General features: G+C 44.3%; 3 protein-coding genes across 7 annotated transcripts; 2 read left to right on the forward strand and 1 right to left on the reverse strand.

Moving 5' to 3' along the window:
- The first annotated feature begins 60 nt into the window (after nt 1-60).
- On the forward strand, nt 61-5,432 carry mto1 (mitochondrial tRNA translation optimization 1). The gene is made up of 13 exons (XM_027009195.3): nt 61-321; nt 430-634; nt 731-930; nt 1,142-1,259; nt 1,364-1,662; nt 1,828-1,940; nt 2,125-2,315; nt 2,401-2,531; nt 2,823-3,027; nt 3,354-3,525; nt 3,791-3,900; nt 4,168-4,325; nt 5,179-5,432. The coding sequence occupies exons 2-13, from the start codon at nt 430-432 to the stop codon at nt 5,368-5,370; spliced, it is 2,094 nt and encodes a 697-aa protein (XP_026864996.3). The 5' UTR covers nt 61-321; the 3' UTR covers nt 5,371-5,432.
- Nucleotides 5,421-10,499, reverse strand: LOC113576862 (tectonic-3). Of its 2 annotated transcripts, XM_027009196.3 has the most exons (14): nt 9,932-10,498; nt 9,745-9,859; nt 9,555-9,655; nt 9,084-9,205; nt 8,570-8,678; nt 8,175-8,287; nt 7,524-7,562; nt 7,362-7,436; nt 7,114-7,233; nt 6,933-7,028; nt 6,707-6,810; nt 6,390-6,537; nt 5,949-6,086; nt 5,421-5,711 (listed from the first exon to the last, which is right to left on the reverse strand). In XM_027009196.3, the coding sequence occupies exons 1-14, from the start codon at nt 10,236-10,238 to the stop codon at nt 5,559-5,561; spliced, it is 1,740 nt and encodes a 579-aa protein (XP_026864997.2). In that variant the 5' UTR covers nt 10,239-10,498; the 3' UTR covers nt 5,421-5,558. The 2 variants fall into 2 exon arrangements, with proteins under 2 accessions (XP_026864997.2, XP_081554466.1); XM_081698340.1 differs by lacking the exon at nt 7,362-7,436 and having other exon boundaries at nt 9,932-10,499.
- A 130-nt stretch (nt 10,500-10,629) lies between these two features.
- On the forward strand, nt 10,630-15,500 carry LOC113576863 (uncharacterized). 4 transcript variants are annotated; one of them, XM_081698341.1, is made up of 11 exons: nt 10,630-10,866; nt 11,129-11,448; nt 11,530-11,614; nt 11,879-12,008; nt 13,330-13,555; nt 13,750-13,858; nt 13,953-13,984; nt 14,488-14,526; nt 14,820-14,885; nt 14,973-15,065; nt 15,174-15,500. In XM_081698341.1, the coding sequence occupies exons 1-10, from the start codon at nt 10,759-10,761 to the stop codon at nt 15,061-15,063; spliced, it is 1,206 nt and encodes a 401-aa protein (XP_081554467.1). In that variant the 5' UTR covers nt 10,630-10,758; the 3' UTR covers nt 15,064-15,065; nt 15,174-15,500. The 4 variants fall into 4 exon arrangements, with proteins under 4 accessions (XP_081554467.1, XP_026865000.3, XP_026864998.3 ...); XM_027009199.3 differs by having other exon boundaries at nt 10,631-10,866; nt 14,458-14,526; XM_027009197.3 differs by having other exon boundaries at nt 10,632-10,866; nt 14,427-14,526.
- Nucleotides 15,501-17,324: the final 1,824 nt, after the last annotated feature.

Here is a 17,324-nt window from a genome sequence, read left to right on the forward strand (position 1 = left end):
ATTTAATGATTACGCTTTTTATTATTTCTATTATTATTATTTAAGGGAAACGTTTTGGCACGTGTATCCATTTGAAGTGCGCGCCTAACCCCATTATTACGGCTTTATGTGCGTTCCTAACACCGTTATGACGGTTGTATATGCGCGCCTAACCCCGTTATTACGGTTATCATCATACAACAATGGCGGCCCCCTGAACGCACTCATACAATGTTTCTTGGTACTGTATAGAACGGAAGTTACAATAACAAAAAAACTTCAAAATTTCAAAATCATGCGACTTTTAACTTAAATACAAAAATCACCACTGCAGGGCAACCGGTGAGTAACGACAAGAATTTGTAAATGTTAGAGGTTTCAGTGCTAAAATGTGCCTTACGTCTTTCTTTCTTTTCTCTTTATCGTTCCACATTTTCTGTTATCGCATAGATGTTTGACATGTCGCTTGCACGGAGACTACTGGTCCGACAGCACTTCCTGTCAGATTGCTTCGTTCGGGCTGCCAGCAATGCAGCTCGTCTAAAATATGACGTCGTCGTTGTTGGAGGCGGCCACGCTGGGACGGAGGCCGCGGCCGCAGCAGCCAGGACTGGTGCTGAAACATTGTTGATCACACAGAAAATTCAAACAATCGGTATGTCTAGGGTCCCATCATAATAACATGTATCAACACACCAATCATTCCTATCTCAGTCCAGCATGTACTCTGCTGTCTGTGCTATTCCTTCAGGGGCTCTGTCATGCAACCCCTCCCTGGGTGGTGTAGGGAAAGGTCAGTTGGTAAGGGAGGTGGATGCACTGGACGGCTTAATGGGGAGAGCTGGGGACAGGGCTGGGATTCACTTCTCCATCCTCAACCGCAGCAAAGGCCCTGCTGTCTGGGGGCCTAGGGCACAGATCGACCGTGGCTGCTACAGAGAGTTCATACAGGTAGCTAGCCTTGGTTGTCACCATGAGTTCCTACCGGTAGCTAGCTCTGGCTATCACCATGGGTTTATACAGATAGCTAGCCATGCCCATCCCCATGAGCTTACTGTGACAGTTGATTGCTGTTACTTGAAACTGGACTGTCATAAGGTGCCTCAGGGAGCCATTGTGGGCCCTCTTCATGTTCCTTTTTTCCTTGCTTTCCCCAACTTAGTCCGAGCTCTTGAACATGCCGAGGCTGACTGTAATCGAGGGATCTGTGGAGGACCTTTTACTGTCCGCTGCTGACCCAGAGCAGCCAGGAAAACACAAAGTGACAGGAGTTCGTATGGGTGAGAAGTTAATTCTCAGTTTGGGACGGTGTGTAATTTTCATATGTACGTTTGGTATATGCGTTATGTTATTTATGCCGTGCCTCTCTTGGAGTTTCTCTCAGCTAATGGAGGCGGGGAGATCCTCTCTGGTTCCATCATCCTTACCACAGGCACTTTCCTCTCTGGTTCCCTCTTCATGGGCCAGACCACCTCTCCAGGCGGGAGAATGGGTGATCCCCCCTCCTGCGCTGGACTCTCCCACTGCCTCAGAGAGGTGCTTGGGTTAAAGGTTGGTCGGCTACGGACGGGAACGCCCCCTCGTCTTGTTAAAGACACGGTCGACTTCTCCCTCACCGAGCTGCACCTGCCTGATTCGAAGCCAGTACCCTTCAGCTTTGTTAATAAACACACTCAGTGCAAGGTAATGGAACCAAATGTGCAGATCACTTAAGAAGCCGTGGGTTAGTTCCGTGTTTTTCGGTACCTCACTGTAGGATCGAACACTGGGTTACGATTGACTGCTCACAGTCGTTGGATTCCTGCTATGTTACGCAGAAATGGGTTGTTAAGTGCTTTTGTTTGGTAGCCAGAGGAGCAGCTGCCATGTCACCTGACATACACCACGCCTGGAGTGGACAAGGTGGTGAGAGAAAGTCTGAACGTCAACTCCCATATACATCAGGACACCAGAGGACCCAGGTACCTTCCACAAACCCAGAAGCGGTACACAAGCATGCAGTGGCTTTGAATTTCTGAGTCTCTTGCATAACAATTTGTCTGTGTGCCCGTGACGTGCGCCACTGGATTAACAGGCCCTGTTGCAGGACACGAGAATATTCAAATGAAGAATGTTCAGGGACTTTTCCTTCACTCTGCCTCATAGGTACTGTCCCTCCATAGAGTCCAGGGTGCTACGATTCCCAGGGCGACAGCACCAGGTGTGGCTGGAGCCAGAGGGTTTGACCTCCGACCTTGTGTACCCTCAGGGCTTGTCCATGACCATGCCCCCAGAGCTGCAGCTCCGGCTCCTCAGGGAGATCCCTGCCCTGCGGCGGGTGGAGTTTCGCATGGCAGGTATGCTGGGTCTTGTGGTGGGGTGCATCAGATGTTTGAGTGAGAAATTGATATCAGTGTGACCTGTTCATAACTGTTTTGGCAGGCTATGGGGTGCAGTATGACTTTGTGTGTCCGACGCAGCTGTTCCCTTGGCTGCAAATGAAGAATGTTCAGGGACTTTTCCTTGCCGGTCAGATTAATGGGACCACAGGCTATGAAGAGGCAGCAGCTCAGGTACACCACAGCATCGCCTAGAACACTGGAGGAGGAAGTACTTTTTTTTTGGGGGGGGAAGTTTATGCAATTATTTACGTATTTATTGCTCACTTCTTATGAATGGAACATTCTCAGAGGATCTAAAAAAAATTAAGAGATTCATAGGATCGTAACTGTCAAATTTCTGAATATAGAAACCCTGAGCTGGGTTCTGTTCCACTGACACTCACCTTCATACAGCCACATAGACCATGGTATGAGAGGGCTAATTTCAGTTCTTCAGCGTCTTGCTCCGTGTTCACCCACCAGGGCCTGTGGGCAGGCGTGAACGCGGGCCGAATTGCCCTCTCTCTGCCCCCTATGTCTCTGTCCCGCACTGAGAGCTACATCGGTGTGCTGATTGATGACCTGGTGGGCCGTGGCGTGACGGAACCATACCGCATGTTCACCAGCCGGGCCGAGTTTAGGACTGCACTTAGGCCGGACAATGCGGACTTGCGCCTTACACCCCGAGGTACGCACAGAGCAGAGCAGGCTCCAGCGCTGAGCGTTTGGACCCCCGAACCTACTTAAAAAGTTACATAAGGTCAAACGTCCGGACAGAATGACTTATTAAAAAAATTCCATGTTGTTGTGACAGTTACTGTCTTTCTTCATCTACTGTTAGACTGTAAACCCAGAGATAAACTATTCAAAATCTGTTTGTTAGTTATTTGTTTGTACACAAGATGTATGTTGGGTTGTGTTATAACTGGTTATTCAGACCTGGGCTCTGTTTGAGCTGTCTGACCTGAACTCTCCGTATAACACGGGCTCTCTGTCTGACCTGGCTTCACGCAGGGTTTGAGGAGGTGGGCTGCGTGTCCTGGCAGCGCTACCAAGAAGCTGTGCGCGTGAGCCGCGGCCTGGGTGAGGCTCTCTCTGCCCTGCAGTCCATCACACTGTCATCCTCCCAGTGGAGGGAGAAGCTGGGACACTTCAGCATCAGCGAGACCAAGAGCACCCTCATCAGGTCAGTGCTGGCCAAAACACCAAAGGCCATAGTCACAGGTTTTAGTGTTCTGTGTACCACGGATCTGTTCATTTGCATGCCAAAACCATCTTATTTTGTGGAAAGAAACCAAGGACCTACATAAAGAAGCAGCTTGAATAAATACATTTTTTAAAAATACATAGATTCAGTTCCTACTGCTTTGTCAGTTCAATAGAGTACTGGAAGTGTGATGGAGAGCAGACTGGATCTAATCTAATCTGATCTAATCTTCTGTCTGTTTAAGTGGAAAAGAGGTGTTGCAGTATAAAGATGTGTCCTTTGACCTGCTGGCATCCGCCTTCCCTGACATCCTTTCACCATATCTAGAATTCTCTGAGCGGTTGAAAATTGAAGGTAAGCGCAGGGTGTGACTTGCGAAACCAACCTCAAACCCCCTGGTTCCTGTTCACAAAACTGGAGATAGCAAACCCTGCAAGATTTTGGGATTACCCCCTAATCTAACACCCATCTGATCAAGATCATGGGTTAATTCTTCTCGAGTTCCATGAGCAGAGCAAGATGCCAGAACAGGGACACAGAAAAATGCAAAGCTGTTATAATGTAAACAAAATGAGTGCAGCATGTTTCCAGAGTCAGTTACTAAGCTGTTTGACCCTCCAGCTGTGTACCAGCCGCACTGTGAGAAGCAGAGGCAGGAGATGGAGAGAATGCGTAAGGAAGAGAGCCTCGCGCTACCTCAGGACATCGATTACTTCTCCCTCCCTGTGTCCCTATCAGACGAGGTCCGCGAGATACTTGACAGAGCACGTCCCAGCACGGTGAGAATAAGCATGATTAAAATCTTTGACAAAGTTTTGAATATCCAGTTAAACAGTGCATTCTACAGCTCTGCATTTGCTATTCTGTAGACAGTTATTCACTGTGAGTCAAGCTTCTGCATGAGGATCAAATCCTGAACTCATTTCATCCTAAGGGGTATTTCTTCTAAATCCAGAAGCAGAAATCAGAAAAGAAAACAGCTAGAAAAATATACTTCAGCTCTCTACTTCAGCAGGGCTTGTTTAAATGTGGCTTGCAGTCATAAATCAGTGCTGGAGGAAGTCTAACACTGTATAACAAATCAGATTACATCAGACAGATGCTCACACAGCTATTTGACCTACCTTTTCCAGAACAGCAGTAATTTGTAACCCCCACCATAAATATCTTTAGACATAGGCTAGACTGACACTGAAAACAAAAGAAAGTTCTCCAATAGCTCTTTGTCTTGGTAAATGCTGTAATTCCAAGGTGGTGGGGGTCTGGTCTTTGTCTTCTCTAATTAGGTTCCCTTCCATGTTAAACAGTGGATCTTATTAGTAGGAGCATGTGCTGTTATATTCTAGTGTTGGGTTTTGTGCTGTTGCTGGACCACACATTGCCATGTCCTTCAATGAGCCACATTATTTATTAGCCCTTGTTTTCTGATGTCTTTTCTACATAATAAGACTGCATGTGTCACAGTAAAAAATTCCTACCATACAGGATTATATTCTGCTTGCTTTCTCCCCCCCCCCACTACACATAAGGCATCAAATCTTACATGTGCAAGTCTAGGCATATATTTGGAGATGGGATATTGCGGTGTTGAGGTTCTTGAGCCAGCGTGTTTCTGATGTGTTTGCCTCGCAGTTGGGGGCAGCCACGCGACTGCCTGGCATAACCCCTGCGGCCATCATCCACCTGCTCAGATTTGTGACCAAAGTGGGCGTAACCACGGGCGAAGCCGCATACATGCAGGTGCGTGGACCCAAGCCGGACTGTTGGCGAGGAGCAAGCGTGCATGAGCGAGATCGGGAGAAGGCCACTGTGGTGCAGAGCTAGCTTCACAACACTGTTACTACAACCAAATAAAGAGAGGCTGCACAACAGTGCACTATGTAAAAGTGTGTATTTTGTAATATAAAAATGGTTACAAACGATGCATGTTCAAAGTAATGTAGAACATTAGGGAACAGTGATGATGTGTATAAAGGAAGCATACAGATGCTACCTTAATGTGATCACTACTTCTACTCTCTGTCTAACTCTCCTGCCCCTCTGGTGAAAAATGCAAATGGGAACTTCCACTCTGGTTGGGGCTTCCCCCTGGGGGCTTCTGGGTAAATGGTGGCATCTGAGAAAATCACTTTGGTGGTCACGGGCACCGGAGAAGTGATGGGACACTGGGAAGAGGGAAGAGAGACGAGACAGACTGGAGACTGAAGATGTAGCTCAGTTCAGTTTACAAAATATCTCATAATAAAAAAAACCTTGTACTTTCTGTGGAGTAGTGTGCATTTGGATGGGCAGAGCTCACCTGCAGTATCTGACAGGTTAAGTGGAAGGGTGGAGCAGGTTATGGGGACAGGTGGAGCTCACCTGCAGTGTCGTGAGAGGCTAAGGGGATGGAGAGAGCTTACCTGCAGTGTCTGACAGCTGAAGTTGTATTTGGCCGCGAGGATGTGGCTCTGAGGCAGGGCAAGCAAGCCTCTCCGAGCCCACAGCACTTGAACAAACAGGGAGACGGGCAGGAGACACCCTATCTCACAATGCTCCCCCTGCAGGAGGAAGAAAAAAACTGCAGTGGAATAACAAAGGCGGGAACTTGTACGAGGCCCCTGCCTTTCTATCAATATTATACTACATCATACAATAAAATAGAAATAGACTGCTTTGGAATACATTGCCACTCAGATTACAGCAATGTGACACCTTTTAAGAAAAGGAAGAAAAGTGTTATACACTGATCATTTGAATAAGCTACAGCCCCTGTTTAGATGTGGACTGCGCCTGAAACTGAGAGAACCCATTCTGAAACAATATATTCAGCACAGCCTGGGCACTAGAGCTGAAGCACTTACAGCAGGGATGCTGGGACATTCTTGTATGATGACCCTGCTCCAGTCTGGCTGGGACCCTGCAGTCATGGCAACCCTGTCGGGACTCATGACCCCACGCAGTACGCTGTAGAGTTGAGCTCGCAGAGAAGGGCAGTCACGAGACGTGGATCTGTGTTCCAGGTGGAGAGTTTGAGAAATCGCACTCGGACACAGAATCATCACAGATTGAACCACTGAATTGACAGTATTATTGTGACGCTATGAACATCTAATATAAGCTCTACAGGACATGACTTTGTTCAGACAGTTGTTCAGACTGTAGTGGGTGTGGTTAATACCTGAAGGTGCAACCAGTTATGGAGTTGTGTTTGAACAGTATGGGAGATCTGTTTAGGGGGTCCACAGAGCACTCTCCACCCACAGACAGGCCCTGCACTGTCAGCTAACATACAGTTTAAGAGCTCAGACAGAAATCAGTTAAAATATACCCTGGGTAAGAGTATAGAGAGAAGACATTATTCTCCAAAGTTCACAAATAAAACAAAGAAAAAGAAGAAAGGATACAGGTTGAGCCACTTCTCCAAACCAGCCAATCACTGGTGTACCGACCGTCAGGCCTACCAATGGTGACCTAGGAGGAGATGGGGAGGGTGTGGCCAACTGCAACCCAAACATTTGACATTATTTACTGTTACAATGTAACTGTAGAGCCATCAACAGGAGAAGGAAAAAACTGCAGGTATACCTGAAACTGCACACAGTGCTGTTGCAGTAGCTGTGTGTTAAAGCTGGCATTCTTTACATCCACTTTCAGTGTGACCTGAGTGATCTCTCCTGCACCAGTGTATGTAACCATATACTCCACCTGAGACAGACAACGAAGTGTGTCCACTTTAAAAAGGCAAAAGGCACACCTGGTTGGTCAAAGGAAAAGTTATATTTTAAAAAAAACAAAAAAACCAAACTACAATCACCCACAATCCTTACACCAACCTTAGACACCACATTTAAACAGGAACCATTGTGCTGAATGGGCTCAGGCTGGTCAGACAATGGGATAATTGGGATCTAAATAAAAACGACATGCTACCAGTCAGATATGAATGGCTAAGTAATGTAAAGTTAGTAAAGATCAGGTTAGTGATAATAAATTACCGTCAGATTGCCCATGTCCGCTTTTGAAGGATGGGGAACCTGCAAAATTGATGAACTTTAGTTAAAGGAGAGGTGAGCAAGTTTTAAAATAATGCTTAAACTGAAGTTTCTCTACATCCTGCTAGCCATCACTAAAATAGATACTCTTTGAAAGAAAAATGTCTGTTATTTTCATGGGTTCTGTAGTCAGCAAATAAAAATTTAAACACGAGCCAACTGTATTAACCAATCAGAAAACAGGAAGGCGGTGCTTTAAGTCACACAGCACATAGAAGGTTAGGCTAAGTCCTAGGGTTTATGACTGGAGGGAGGGGCTTTTCAGGGAGGCTCTTTGGCAGGAGGCACGTTGAAGAAGGGTGATGTTATAGTGTCTTGAGTAACAGACGCCGTTATAAAACAAGCCCTCCTTAAAATGATGTGGCAGCAATTCAAATAGGGATTTAGGGGTGTCAGGTGAACATTTGGAGGCGAGGCTAGCTTATGTGACACGTTCTAACAACAGACACATGAGGGAAGCCACTGCAACCAATCAGATACCCACACACTTCATTCCACGATAGACATTTTTGATAGTGAAGCTATCTGAAAGTATCCTAACACTCAGAAACTAAGATGAGATTGAGTTGGACTCCGCCCTTATGGAGAACCTACCCTGAGGAGGCTGAAACCCGTGAAATAGGACCGGGCACTCAAACTGCTGTCTCTCATACAGGACACAGAACTCACAGCTCGTGAACAGGACAAACAGCTGGACTGCAAGAACTCTGAGACAGACAGACAGACAGACAGACAAAGATGGTGATCATTTCCAGTGAAAGAAAATTCTCACTGTATATTGTTTCTTTATTATTATTATTATTATTATTATTATTATTATTATTATTAAAAAGGGAATGCCAGAATCATGATCTTATTCTAATTAGCCTTGTTTAAATAAAACTATGCCATTAATACTTTTAAAGAAAGTTTGTAAAGAAGTGAAGCACTATATACACTTATTAATAAACGCTTTTCTGCATTGGAACAGAATGAAAATGAAACCTCACTTGCAGGATTGCGATCGACACACGCTGATGACACAGCCCCTGGAGAAGGCTGGCTTAGAATGCTCACTACAGATGTGTTGTTGTAATACGTCAAAATGAGGTCATCAACCTGCAACAAAGAGAAGAATTCAGTGCTGAAGGTGATGTGGAGTACTCTGCTGAAATACAGTGCACACAGCAGTGAACAATCCCAAAAGTATGACAGTTGCAATCTGGGCCTCAATACATGTTTTACCAACACGGCACAGCCAAGTATTCCACGACTGCAGAACACTGGTTATCTGGTTCAGATGTACTTTAGTAGAACAAAAATAAAAACAGACACATGGTCCTCTAGGAATTAGGAACTTCTTGTCTAATGTATTCGAACACATTATTATATAATTCCAGAACAGCTATCAGACTGATAAATGTCCCTGATAGTTATTTTCCTGTGTCTGTGTGACTGTTGGCAGTAGTTATATTAATCAAACAGTGGTTTGTATAGTGGTTTTAGTGGTTTATATAGTCAAACCTTGTAAAGGTTGGCATGGCGACTGGGGTATGTGACTGGCTCCTGCGCTGAGAAATGAGGAGAGGAGATTGAGAACGGTGCCCCCGAGAGCCCAGACAGAGGCTGTGCCACATCGCCCTTCTCTGTATTCACAAAAGGAAATAAATACACGTACGTAAACACAGTGCAGCAGATGGAGTTCATTGGCTACATGCTTACTTATCTTAGAATCCGTTTGCACAGCAGGAAGACAATTAGTAAATATTTTTATATTTTTGTTGTACCAAAGTGAGTTGCAGAAGATAGGTTTATAAGAAATCCCCACAGGCAAACAACAGCTGAGATTATAAACAAAAGAAAAGGGAAAGCAAAAAAAAAAAACCCATAAAAACACACAACCGACAGAAATGTGTTTTAAGATTTGACTCAAAAGACAGCAGTCATTCAATCAGAGGAAGAGCGCCAGAGCACGGAATTTAAGGGGCACCTTACCGTCTCCGAACCGAACACAGAACAGAGAGTCCGTGACTGTGACGAGTGCCGGGTCCACATTAGCCCGGAACATCAGCCAGCTCTCCACGCACACTCCGGACCTTAAACAAAGTCAGTATTAGACATGCACTGGCATCTACATGCCCAGAATCTGTCGCAACGCCGCTGACAGACTGCACAGAAAGTGTACCTATTCTCTTGCTTGCACCCACTGAAGACAGAAGTCAGGTCGGCGATGCCGCAGTCCACCACATCGCAACAGCATCCGATGTCGCAGAAATCCGACGTGATGTCACATATGCACGCTGCAGACAAGACACAAGATCATTTCACAAGTCGCTCGACTACTAGCGATTCTGGTAGACGACGATGAGTACCGTTGGAGTTAGTAATCGGCTGTGTGGTACTGGCGAGGACAGTCGGTCCAGCAGTAACAGTAGACTCCGCGGGGGCTCTGGGGACAAGACCCGGGAGCACTGTCTCCCATGCACCAGCTGCTGTTGAATTGATGCTAGGCGTCTCTGTCGCTGCAGAAATTGTTAGATTATCTGTGAACGAATATTCATCGCCATCCGTAGAGGGATATTCCTTTGTGTTACTTCCAGTATTTTGCGAATCCGTTACAAATTGGAAAAATACGTAAATAGCAATGACTAGGTGAACAATAGGACAGCGGGTCGACATTTGAAGGAAATAAAAAGATACCGGCGTTATCAAGTCAGTACAACATATCTGGATAACCAGCAAGCCACGTTAGCTAGTAAACAGATAGCAGCAACAAAAGATTATCCGGATAAAGTTGGTAACAGGCAGTTTCTGAGAGTATTCGTTAGACTAGTAACCATCTTTTTATGTTCGTAATCAAACAATACGCAAATTAATCAAACATGAGCATTTAAATCATTCAAACCATTAAACAACTAAACAGCTCTGTCGTCGTCAAGGAAGTCTTAAACTGGATTACATCCGTTTCTCAGTTGTCCTCGCGCCAATCATTATGAACTACCACGCAACCGTAATCTCTGTATTAGCTGCGACACAAGTTGGTTTAAACAGTATTTATGCATTGAGTATATCTCATGTGCATTTCATGTGTATGCATCGCATTTTATTATTCTCACATTTTCTTGTTAACGTGGATCGTACAGAAGTGTAGAGCTAGTAAGCGCGTGCTACCTTCAAAACTTAAGAGCCCGTCGTGCGAATGCTTTTGTTGCTAAGCAACGTCGTTTGTGAGCATAACGACTGCAAACCTCGTAAAGGTATACAGTCGCACGTTGCAGAAAGTTGGAACAATAAAATACCCTTGGAAGTAAGACATTTATTAATATTAACTTTTAAATAAGGCCCAGTCCTGTCTGAAATGAACTGGATCGCCAACTAATGTTAACTTGGATAGTTAGCTAGGGTTAGTTAGTTAACTAGCAGTCAACCTAGCTAACCTAAGATGTTTTGCTACTTTATCGATAAGAAATATATGATAGCTATCTATTTAAATAAATCCTTTCCACTACGAATGTATGATACTGTACGTTATTGTCGGAAATATAAATAATGTCATCCATGCCTCACAGAAAATTCAATCTACCCAGCTGTCAAGTAGCCTGATGGCATCGTCCGTAGTGGTGGACGGGGGTCTTAGGAGGACAACGTGCAGATATCACCGTGAAGAGATAACCTTACACAGCACCTCAGACTCCGAAACGGAGCCAGAAAATGACAGCGAAACTGGGAGCGATTCGGAGACGGAACCCCACGACGCTGATCAGACGCAAGAGGAAGAACCGCCGCCGGGGCCCTCATCAGCCGAGGGTCCCGCTCCGTTTACTGGACACGGAGAGGCTGCACAGAGCCAGCCCACAACAGACGGAAACCTCCGCATACACCTGGTCCTGTGAGTGCGGGCGTCGTTCGGGTCTTTAAGGTCTCACATTATTAGTTCATCCTAGCTCCCCCTGTTTTCTGCTTATTTCAGAGAATGTGAAGCCGTGGTCATGGCATGTCAGTTCAGTATCGACGGAAGCCTGTTGGCTGTTGGACTCGCAGATGGCTCCATCAAGGTTACATACCCTGAAACATACATACACAGGTCCACCAAACATGGACTATGATTAGTTTTGTCAGCTGAACAAACAAAACACTACGGTTTATCTGATTGAAAGCTTAATAACTATCAGGTCTGCTTTTGATGGGGCTACAAACAAAATCTGCAGGGATGGCGACCTTAACATTATCTGAGTGAATAAGTAGTGACGTGTGCCTGTATCAGGGGTAACAGGAAAGACACATTTGACATGCACGTTTCATGGCGTTGAATCTTCCAGGTGTATAGCACAGACAACGGCGATCTGATCCGCATTCTGAGAGATAGCAGCAGTGTCCTGCCAGCTCTGCCTGTGACCAGCCTGCGCTTCACCATCAGTGCCCAGTCGCACTGCCTCCTGCTGGCGACATGTGAGTACTACACCTTTATACACCAAATCCAATTCTCCCACTCCTCACACCTTCATTTGACGAAACGTTGTTAGAACATTTGCTGAACTGTTTGCTCAACTCAGCTCAAGCTGAATAGGTTCAATAGAGCCCCCAGAAAATCTCAGGTGCTGAAGGAACCTTTACACTGCTGATTTCTGTGCAGCCGAATTTAATCACCGAGTTCAAAGCCATTTCATCCATGCATAGGGGATGCATACAAACACCCATCTCACCTTTATGTGAACTGCTGGTCTGTGAGCTGTGTTTGTCTTTCCCCTCCATGTTTCTTTTATTTTGTCTTGTTTTTTTCTGGGGTGAAGATGTTAAGATATTTATGAGCAATCAAATCTGTACCACTTGGTTTTAAACAGTGATTTTCCTCGAAACCTACCAGACAGTCCACATTTGTGCTCCATCTCAGTTCCCAACACCCTCATTTAATCCATCAGGGACACTGTGCCTGGTGCTGGTGTCCTCAATCCAAGCCATCAGGGACACTGTGCCTGGTGCTGGTGTCCTCAATCCAAGCCATCAGGGACACTGTGCCTGGTGCTGGTGTCCTCAATCCAAGCCATCAGGGACACTGTGCCTGGTGCTGGTGTCCTCAATCCAAGCCATCAGGGACACTGTATATCTAGTCCTGCAGGGTGCTGTGCTGTGATTCTGCAGGGGAAACAGTGTCCTTGATGGCTTGGATTGGGGACACCTGCACCAGGTACAGAGTGTCCCTAGGTTGATAAACCAAGGTTCAATACTTGATAAAAAGTTGCTTTTTATGTTAAATAACTGTGTTATGGGGCAGCATGGCTGTCTTAGCTGTAATGTGGTGACATGTGGAGAGAGAGAATTCCATGGGATTGACTGACAAACACCTATTCTTATACTTTTTTAGCTCCTAGTAGAGCATCCACAAGTCGAAACAGCCTTAAGAAATGTGACTGGCACAAACCAGCCTTGCACTGGATATGAGAATCTGTTAGTTAGACATGCTAGTAAAAGCTGAAGGGGAGGGGGCATGTATCATCTGGAGTTTACACCACAGTGCACCAGTCTTCTATGTCCTTTTTAAAATCAGATGTGAATCTGTTATAGGGACTGCCAACAAAGCTGAAATGTAGGCTTGATACGGTAAAGGTGATAGCAGGATTAAAATGTATATTTCGGTAGAGTATTGTAAAGTCGACAGATCCATAATAATTTATATATATATATATATATATATATATATATATATATATATATATATATATATATGACAACTTTCCAAAAGCCTCACTCTGTCTCTCTGTCCCTCTGTCAGATGCCAGTGGTAGAGTGAGGTGCTGGTATGTTTGGGGTGGTGAGTGTGTGTGGTGGGTAAGGGAGGCCAGGGATTGTGGAGGAAGACTGGGAGTAAGAGAGCAGAGACAGACCCTGTGTCTGTCCATCTCTGCCTCTGGAGAACGAATACTGACTGGAGGCTGTGATGCAGCTATCCACATATATGACCTCAGCACTCACCAGAGACTACAGATCTACAGGGCCAGGTATCCCACAAAACTCCATAATTTTCCATCATTCAGTGTCTTGTTCAGTACATGATTTGCATTGTTTGTTATTTGTTGTTGTTTGAGATTACTAGGCAAGTCCCACTAGGAAAACAATATTACTCCAGTTTTCCATGTTGAAAAGTAAACTAACCTGGAATCTCAAATAAGGTTTCTGCTCTGGAATGATACAGCTCTATGAGGACAGTCATGGATGGCCACTGCTCTCGCGTGTTTGCAGTGACTTTCCATCCTGAGAGAGACACACAATTTATATCAGGAGGATGGGACAGCACCATTCAAGTAAAACATTGCTCCATTTATATTAGCCCATCACTCCCCCTATGCCACATACACAGTGTAACAATATAAATTTCATACTTGGGCTTTCTTTCAGTTCTGGGACACCCGACAAGAGCATTCTGTCAGGTACAGACAGAACAGAGCACCACAATGGTTTACCATTGTAGTATAGATCATTTTTAAGAGATACAAAATACTGCACTGTTGTACTTGGGCACTATTTTGGGGGGTTTTATATTTTAGTAGTTTATTTATACTTCTGAATAGTTTACAGTTCTACTCTATTACCTGAATACTGAATTCTGAATACTTTATAGTTCTACTCCATTACTTCTATAAGAATTTTGTTGTTTTTATCTGTTTGTCACCACTTAGTGCCATCTTAGTGCTTTGGTGTTTTCATGAAACACATGTATTTATAGTCCAGGTGATTTCAGAAACCACCAATCTTACTGTTACTCCTTTGCTCTAAAAAGAAATATAAATGTTTAAGTGGATGTCTGGTATTTGTGATGAGCGTTTTGGCATTGAGTTCTGTGTCTAGCATAGCTGTGTCTGCACACATTAGAATGTTCTCTGGTCCTCATGTGTGTGGTGAGGCCCTTCACATTGACCCATCAACCAATCAGATTCTCTGTGGATCCTGGAGGAAATACAACACCCTGGAGGTAAAGAAAGTATACAATTATAAGAGTATAAAAACAATATATAATATATATTAATTAAATCACATTTTCATCTGTAATGAATACACGGCATGAATACATGACATATTTGTATGAACAAAATGTACTCAGTTCATTAGGTTAAATGTAATTAATTTGTTATACAATCTGTGTAATGGTATAGGCTTTCAAACATTTGGTTAGGATGTCAGTTACAGGAAAACCTAATCTCTATTTTCAGCTCCCTCCATAAACTTGTAGTTTGACTGACATTTGTATTCAATTTCCTCCATTAGGCGTGGGATTATAATTCTGGTAAAAAAGTGTTTGATGTACCTGAAGACCCACATGGGGACAGCAGAGTATGAGCACACACATTATTCTGAGTGGTCTGGGTTTTTGCAGCTTTTATAGAACTGACTGACGTTGCACTCTTAACTACCTCCCAGGTCTACACCTGCCATTGGTTTGGCCAGGATTACATCACAGCAGCCGGAGGCCAATCAAACATGCTGCGGGTCGTTGACCGCCACAGACTAACGGTTAGTGTGACAAACAGAAGCTGAAGCTGGGTGTAATCTGAATGTAAAGTATGACCTGCGATTGCTGATGTATACATGTTTCTGTTTGTTTGTTTTTTTCACAAACAGACGGCTTCGAGGTTGTTTGGTTTGTCCGCGGCTGTCTACAGTTCTGCTGTGTGCCTGTCAGGAAAGTGGGCGGGTCTGATAGCCGCCGCCTCAGGAGACAGCGTGTTTCTGTTAAATAGAAATTAGCATGGTCAGAAACACCCCCTCTAAGAAAGTGTGTGTTTATGTGTGTGTTCAGCAGAACCACAGTTTAAGACCTTAGCTTCTAGTAGACTCTAGCAAAGCAGCAATGAAAAAGTCATACAAGACAATAAAGTAGTTTAAGTGTTTGAGCAGGTGTTTGACCTTTAAATGTATGACAGAAACTGCAAATAAACATAAATGAATATAGACCACTTTGGTTTCATCATTGCCTGTCATGCTAACAGGTCTCTGTAACATGCGAGGCAAGGTAGGATGCAGAGGAGAGCTATGACAAAAACAAGGTTTATTTAAAACAATGAACAAAACAAAACCAAAACACGAACTACACAGAACGGTAACAACAAAAAACGTAAATTAAAAAAAAACTAATAAACAGCCTTGGGCACAACGACAGAACACAGTACGGCATCTTAAACACAGCATACGCCAGGTCAGTCACCGACAAAAGACAAACATAAAACGAGACCTAAAATACATGCACTAAGAAAGACAATAACAATAGACGTGTGAAACATAATGGGCTAACAAGGGAGGGGCGTGGCTGTACAGACACACACATGATGTCACAGGTACCGTGGGGGAGGCAGGAAGGAGGGAGGCCATGCCTTGACAGTACTCTTGACTCCATACTTCACAGTACTGTCATCCACAGCTTATGATTATGGTCATATTTGTGTAAGAGAGTTCTTGCATGCCGTTCTACTTTCTTCACATTCATTCATGTCTGTTTTATTAACAAAACTGTAAAGTCTAGTAAACATGTTGCGTGTGCTCTGTAAGTCATTAGACAGTGATATAATGGGTTATTTTGGCTTTGTTGTTCCAGCACACTGGATCAGTGATTAGGGAATCCCTGCTTTAACTGGAGTGTATTTACACTTGTTTGGGAGAAACAGAAGAATCATTTACACCTGTATGGGTGAAACAGAGAAATCATTTACACCTGTATGGGAGAAACGGAGGAATCATTTACACCTGTATGGGAGAAACAGAGGAATCATTTACACCTGTATGGGAGAAACGGAGGAATCATTTACACCTGTATGGGAGAAACGGAGGAATCATTTACACCTGTATGGGAGAAACAGAGGAATCATTTACACCTGTATGGGAGAAACGGAGGAATCATTTACACCTGTATGGGAGAAACGGAGGAATCATTTACACCTGTATGGGAGAAACACGAATCATTTACACCTGTATGGGTGAAACAGAGGATTCATTTACACCTGTATGGGTGAAACAGAGGAAGCATGGACCTTTTTATACATTATTTACACCAGTAGGGGTGAAACAGGAATTGTGACCCTTTTTATAGAGTATTTACACCTGTATGAGTGAAACAGGAATCATAGCCCTTTTTATACCTTATCTGCAGCTAGTGAAAAAGCAAGTGAAGTAGGGTACAAACGGACCTTTCCTTACAGGCACATTAGTAAAGAGCAGTGAGCCCATTCCCCTTACAGGCATTACCATCCAAAACACCATCTTACACATATGCTTTGTTTCATGAGCTGTTCCTTTTTCATTACCAGACTCTCCTCTTTCCTCCACCTAGCTACATGTTAATGTTTGCCTCATCTGCACATAGGCCTTTGTCCTAGAATTTTATTACTTCTTAGCCTAATGTAACCTCACCTTCTGTTACTGAGTCTTACAACTAGTTTACATGCGGTGGTAAACCCTTTGAGGTCAAATGAATGGGATGACTTATGGGTAGTCTTTACACATGTATGTACTGCTTGTTCAGTCCATTGTCAGTGCAGTTCTGGACTACCACAACTCACTCTCTGCAGTCGTCCCTGCACACACTATTGGACCTTTACAGCCGATCATACAGCCACAAGATTCTTACAGCTGATCCAGAGTGATCATACAGCCACTAGACCCTTACAGCTGATCCAGAGTGATTATACAGCCACTAGATCCTTACAGCTGATCTAGAGTGATCATACAGCGACTAGACCCTTACAGCTGATCCAGAGTGATCGTACAGCCCCAAGACCC

This window comes from Electrophorus electricus, chromosome 15, assembly GCF_041902795.1.
Source record: "Electrophorus electricus isolate QZ-2024a chromosome 15, ASM4190279v1, whole genome shotgun sequence".
NCBI classification, from domain to species: domain Eukaryota; kingdom Metazoa; phylum Chordata; class Actinopteri; order Gymnotiformes; family Gymnotidae; genus Electrophorus; species Electrophorus electricus.

Bases quoted from the DNA above. Each gene is read 5' to 3' on its own strand.
- LOC113576863 (XM_027009197.3), top strand. From the start codon at position 10,759: ATGCTTTTGTTGCTAAGCAACGTCGTTTGTGAGCATAACGACTGCAAA. The intron at 14,527-14,819 runs GTAAAGAAAGTA...TTCCTCCATTAG, and splicing joins GGAAATACAACACCCTGGAG to GCGTGGGATTATAATTCTGG. The intron at 14,886-14,972 runs GTATGAGCACAC...ACTACCTCCCAG, and splicing joins ACCCACATGGGGACAGCAGA to GTCTACACCTGCCATTGGTT.
- mto1 (XM_027009195.3), top strand. From the start codon at position 430: ATGTTTGACATGTCGCTTGCACGGAGACTACTGGTCCGACAGCACTTC. The intron at 2,316-2,400 runs GTATGCTGGGTC...CTGTTTTGGCAG, and splicing joins GGTGGAGTTTCGCATGGCAG to GCTATGGGGTGCAGTATGAC. The intron at 4,326-5,178 runs GTGAGAATAAGC...TTTGCCTCGCAG, and splicing joins ACAGAGCACGTCCCAGCACG to TTGGGGGCAGCCACGCGACT.
- LOC113576862 (XM_027009196.3), bottom strand. From the start codon at position 10,238: ATGTCGACCCGCTGTCCTATTGTTCACCTAGTCATTGCTATTTACGTA. The intron at 8,288-8,569 runs GTGAGGTTTCAT...TGTCTGTCTCAG, and splicing joins TGTCGATCGCAATCCTGCAA to AGTTCTTGCAGTCCAGCTGT. The intron at 6,811-6,932 runs GTATCCTTTCTT...ACTGTATGTTAG, and splicing joins TTGGAGAAGTGGCTCAACCT to CTGACAGTGCAGGGCCTGTC.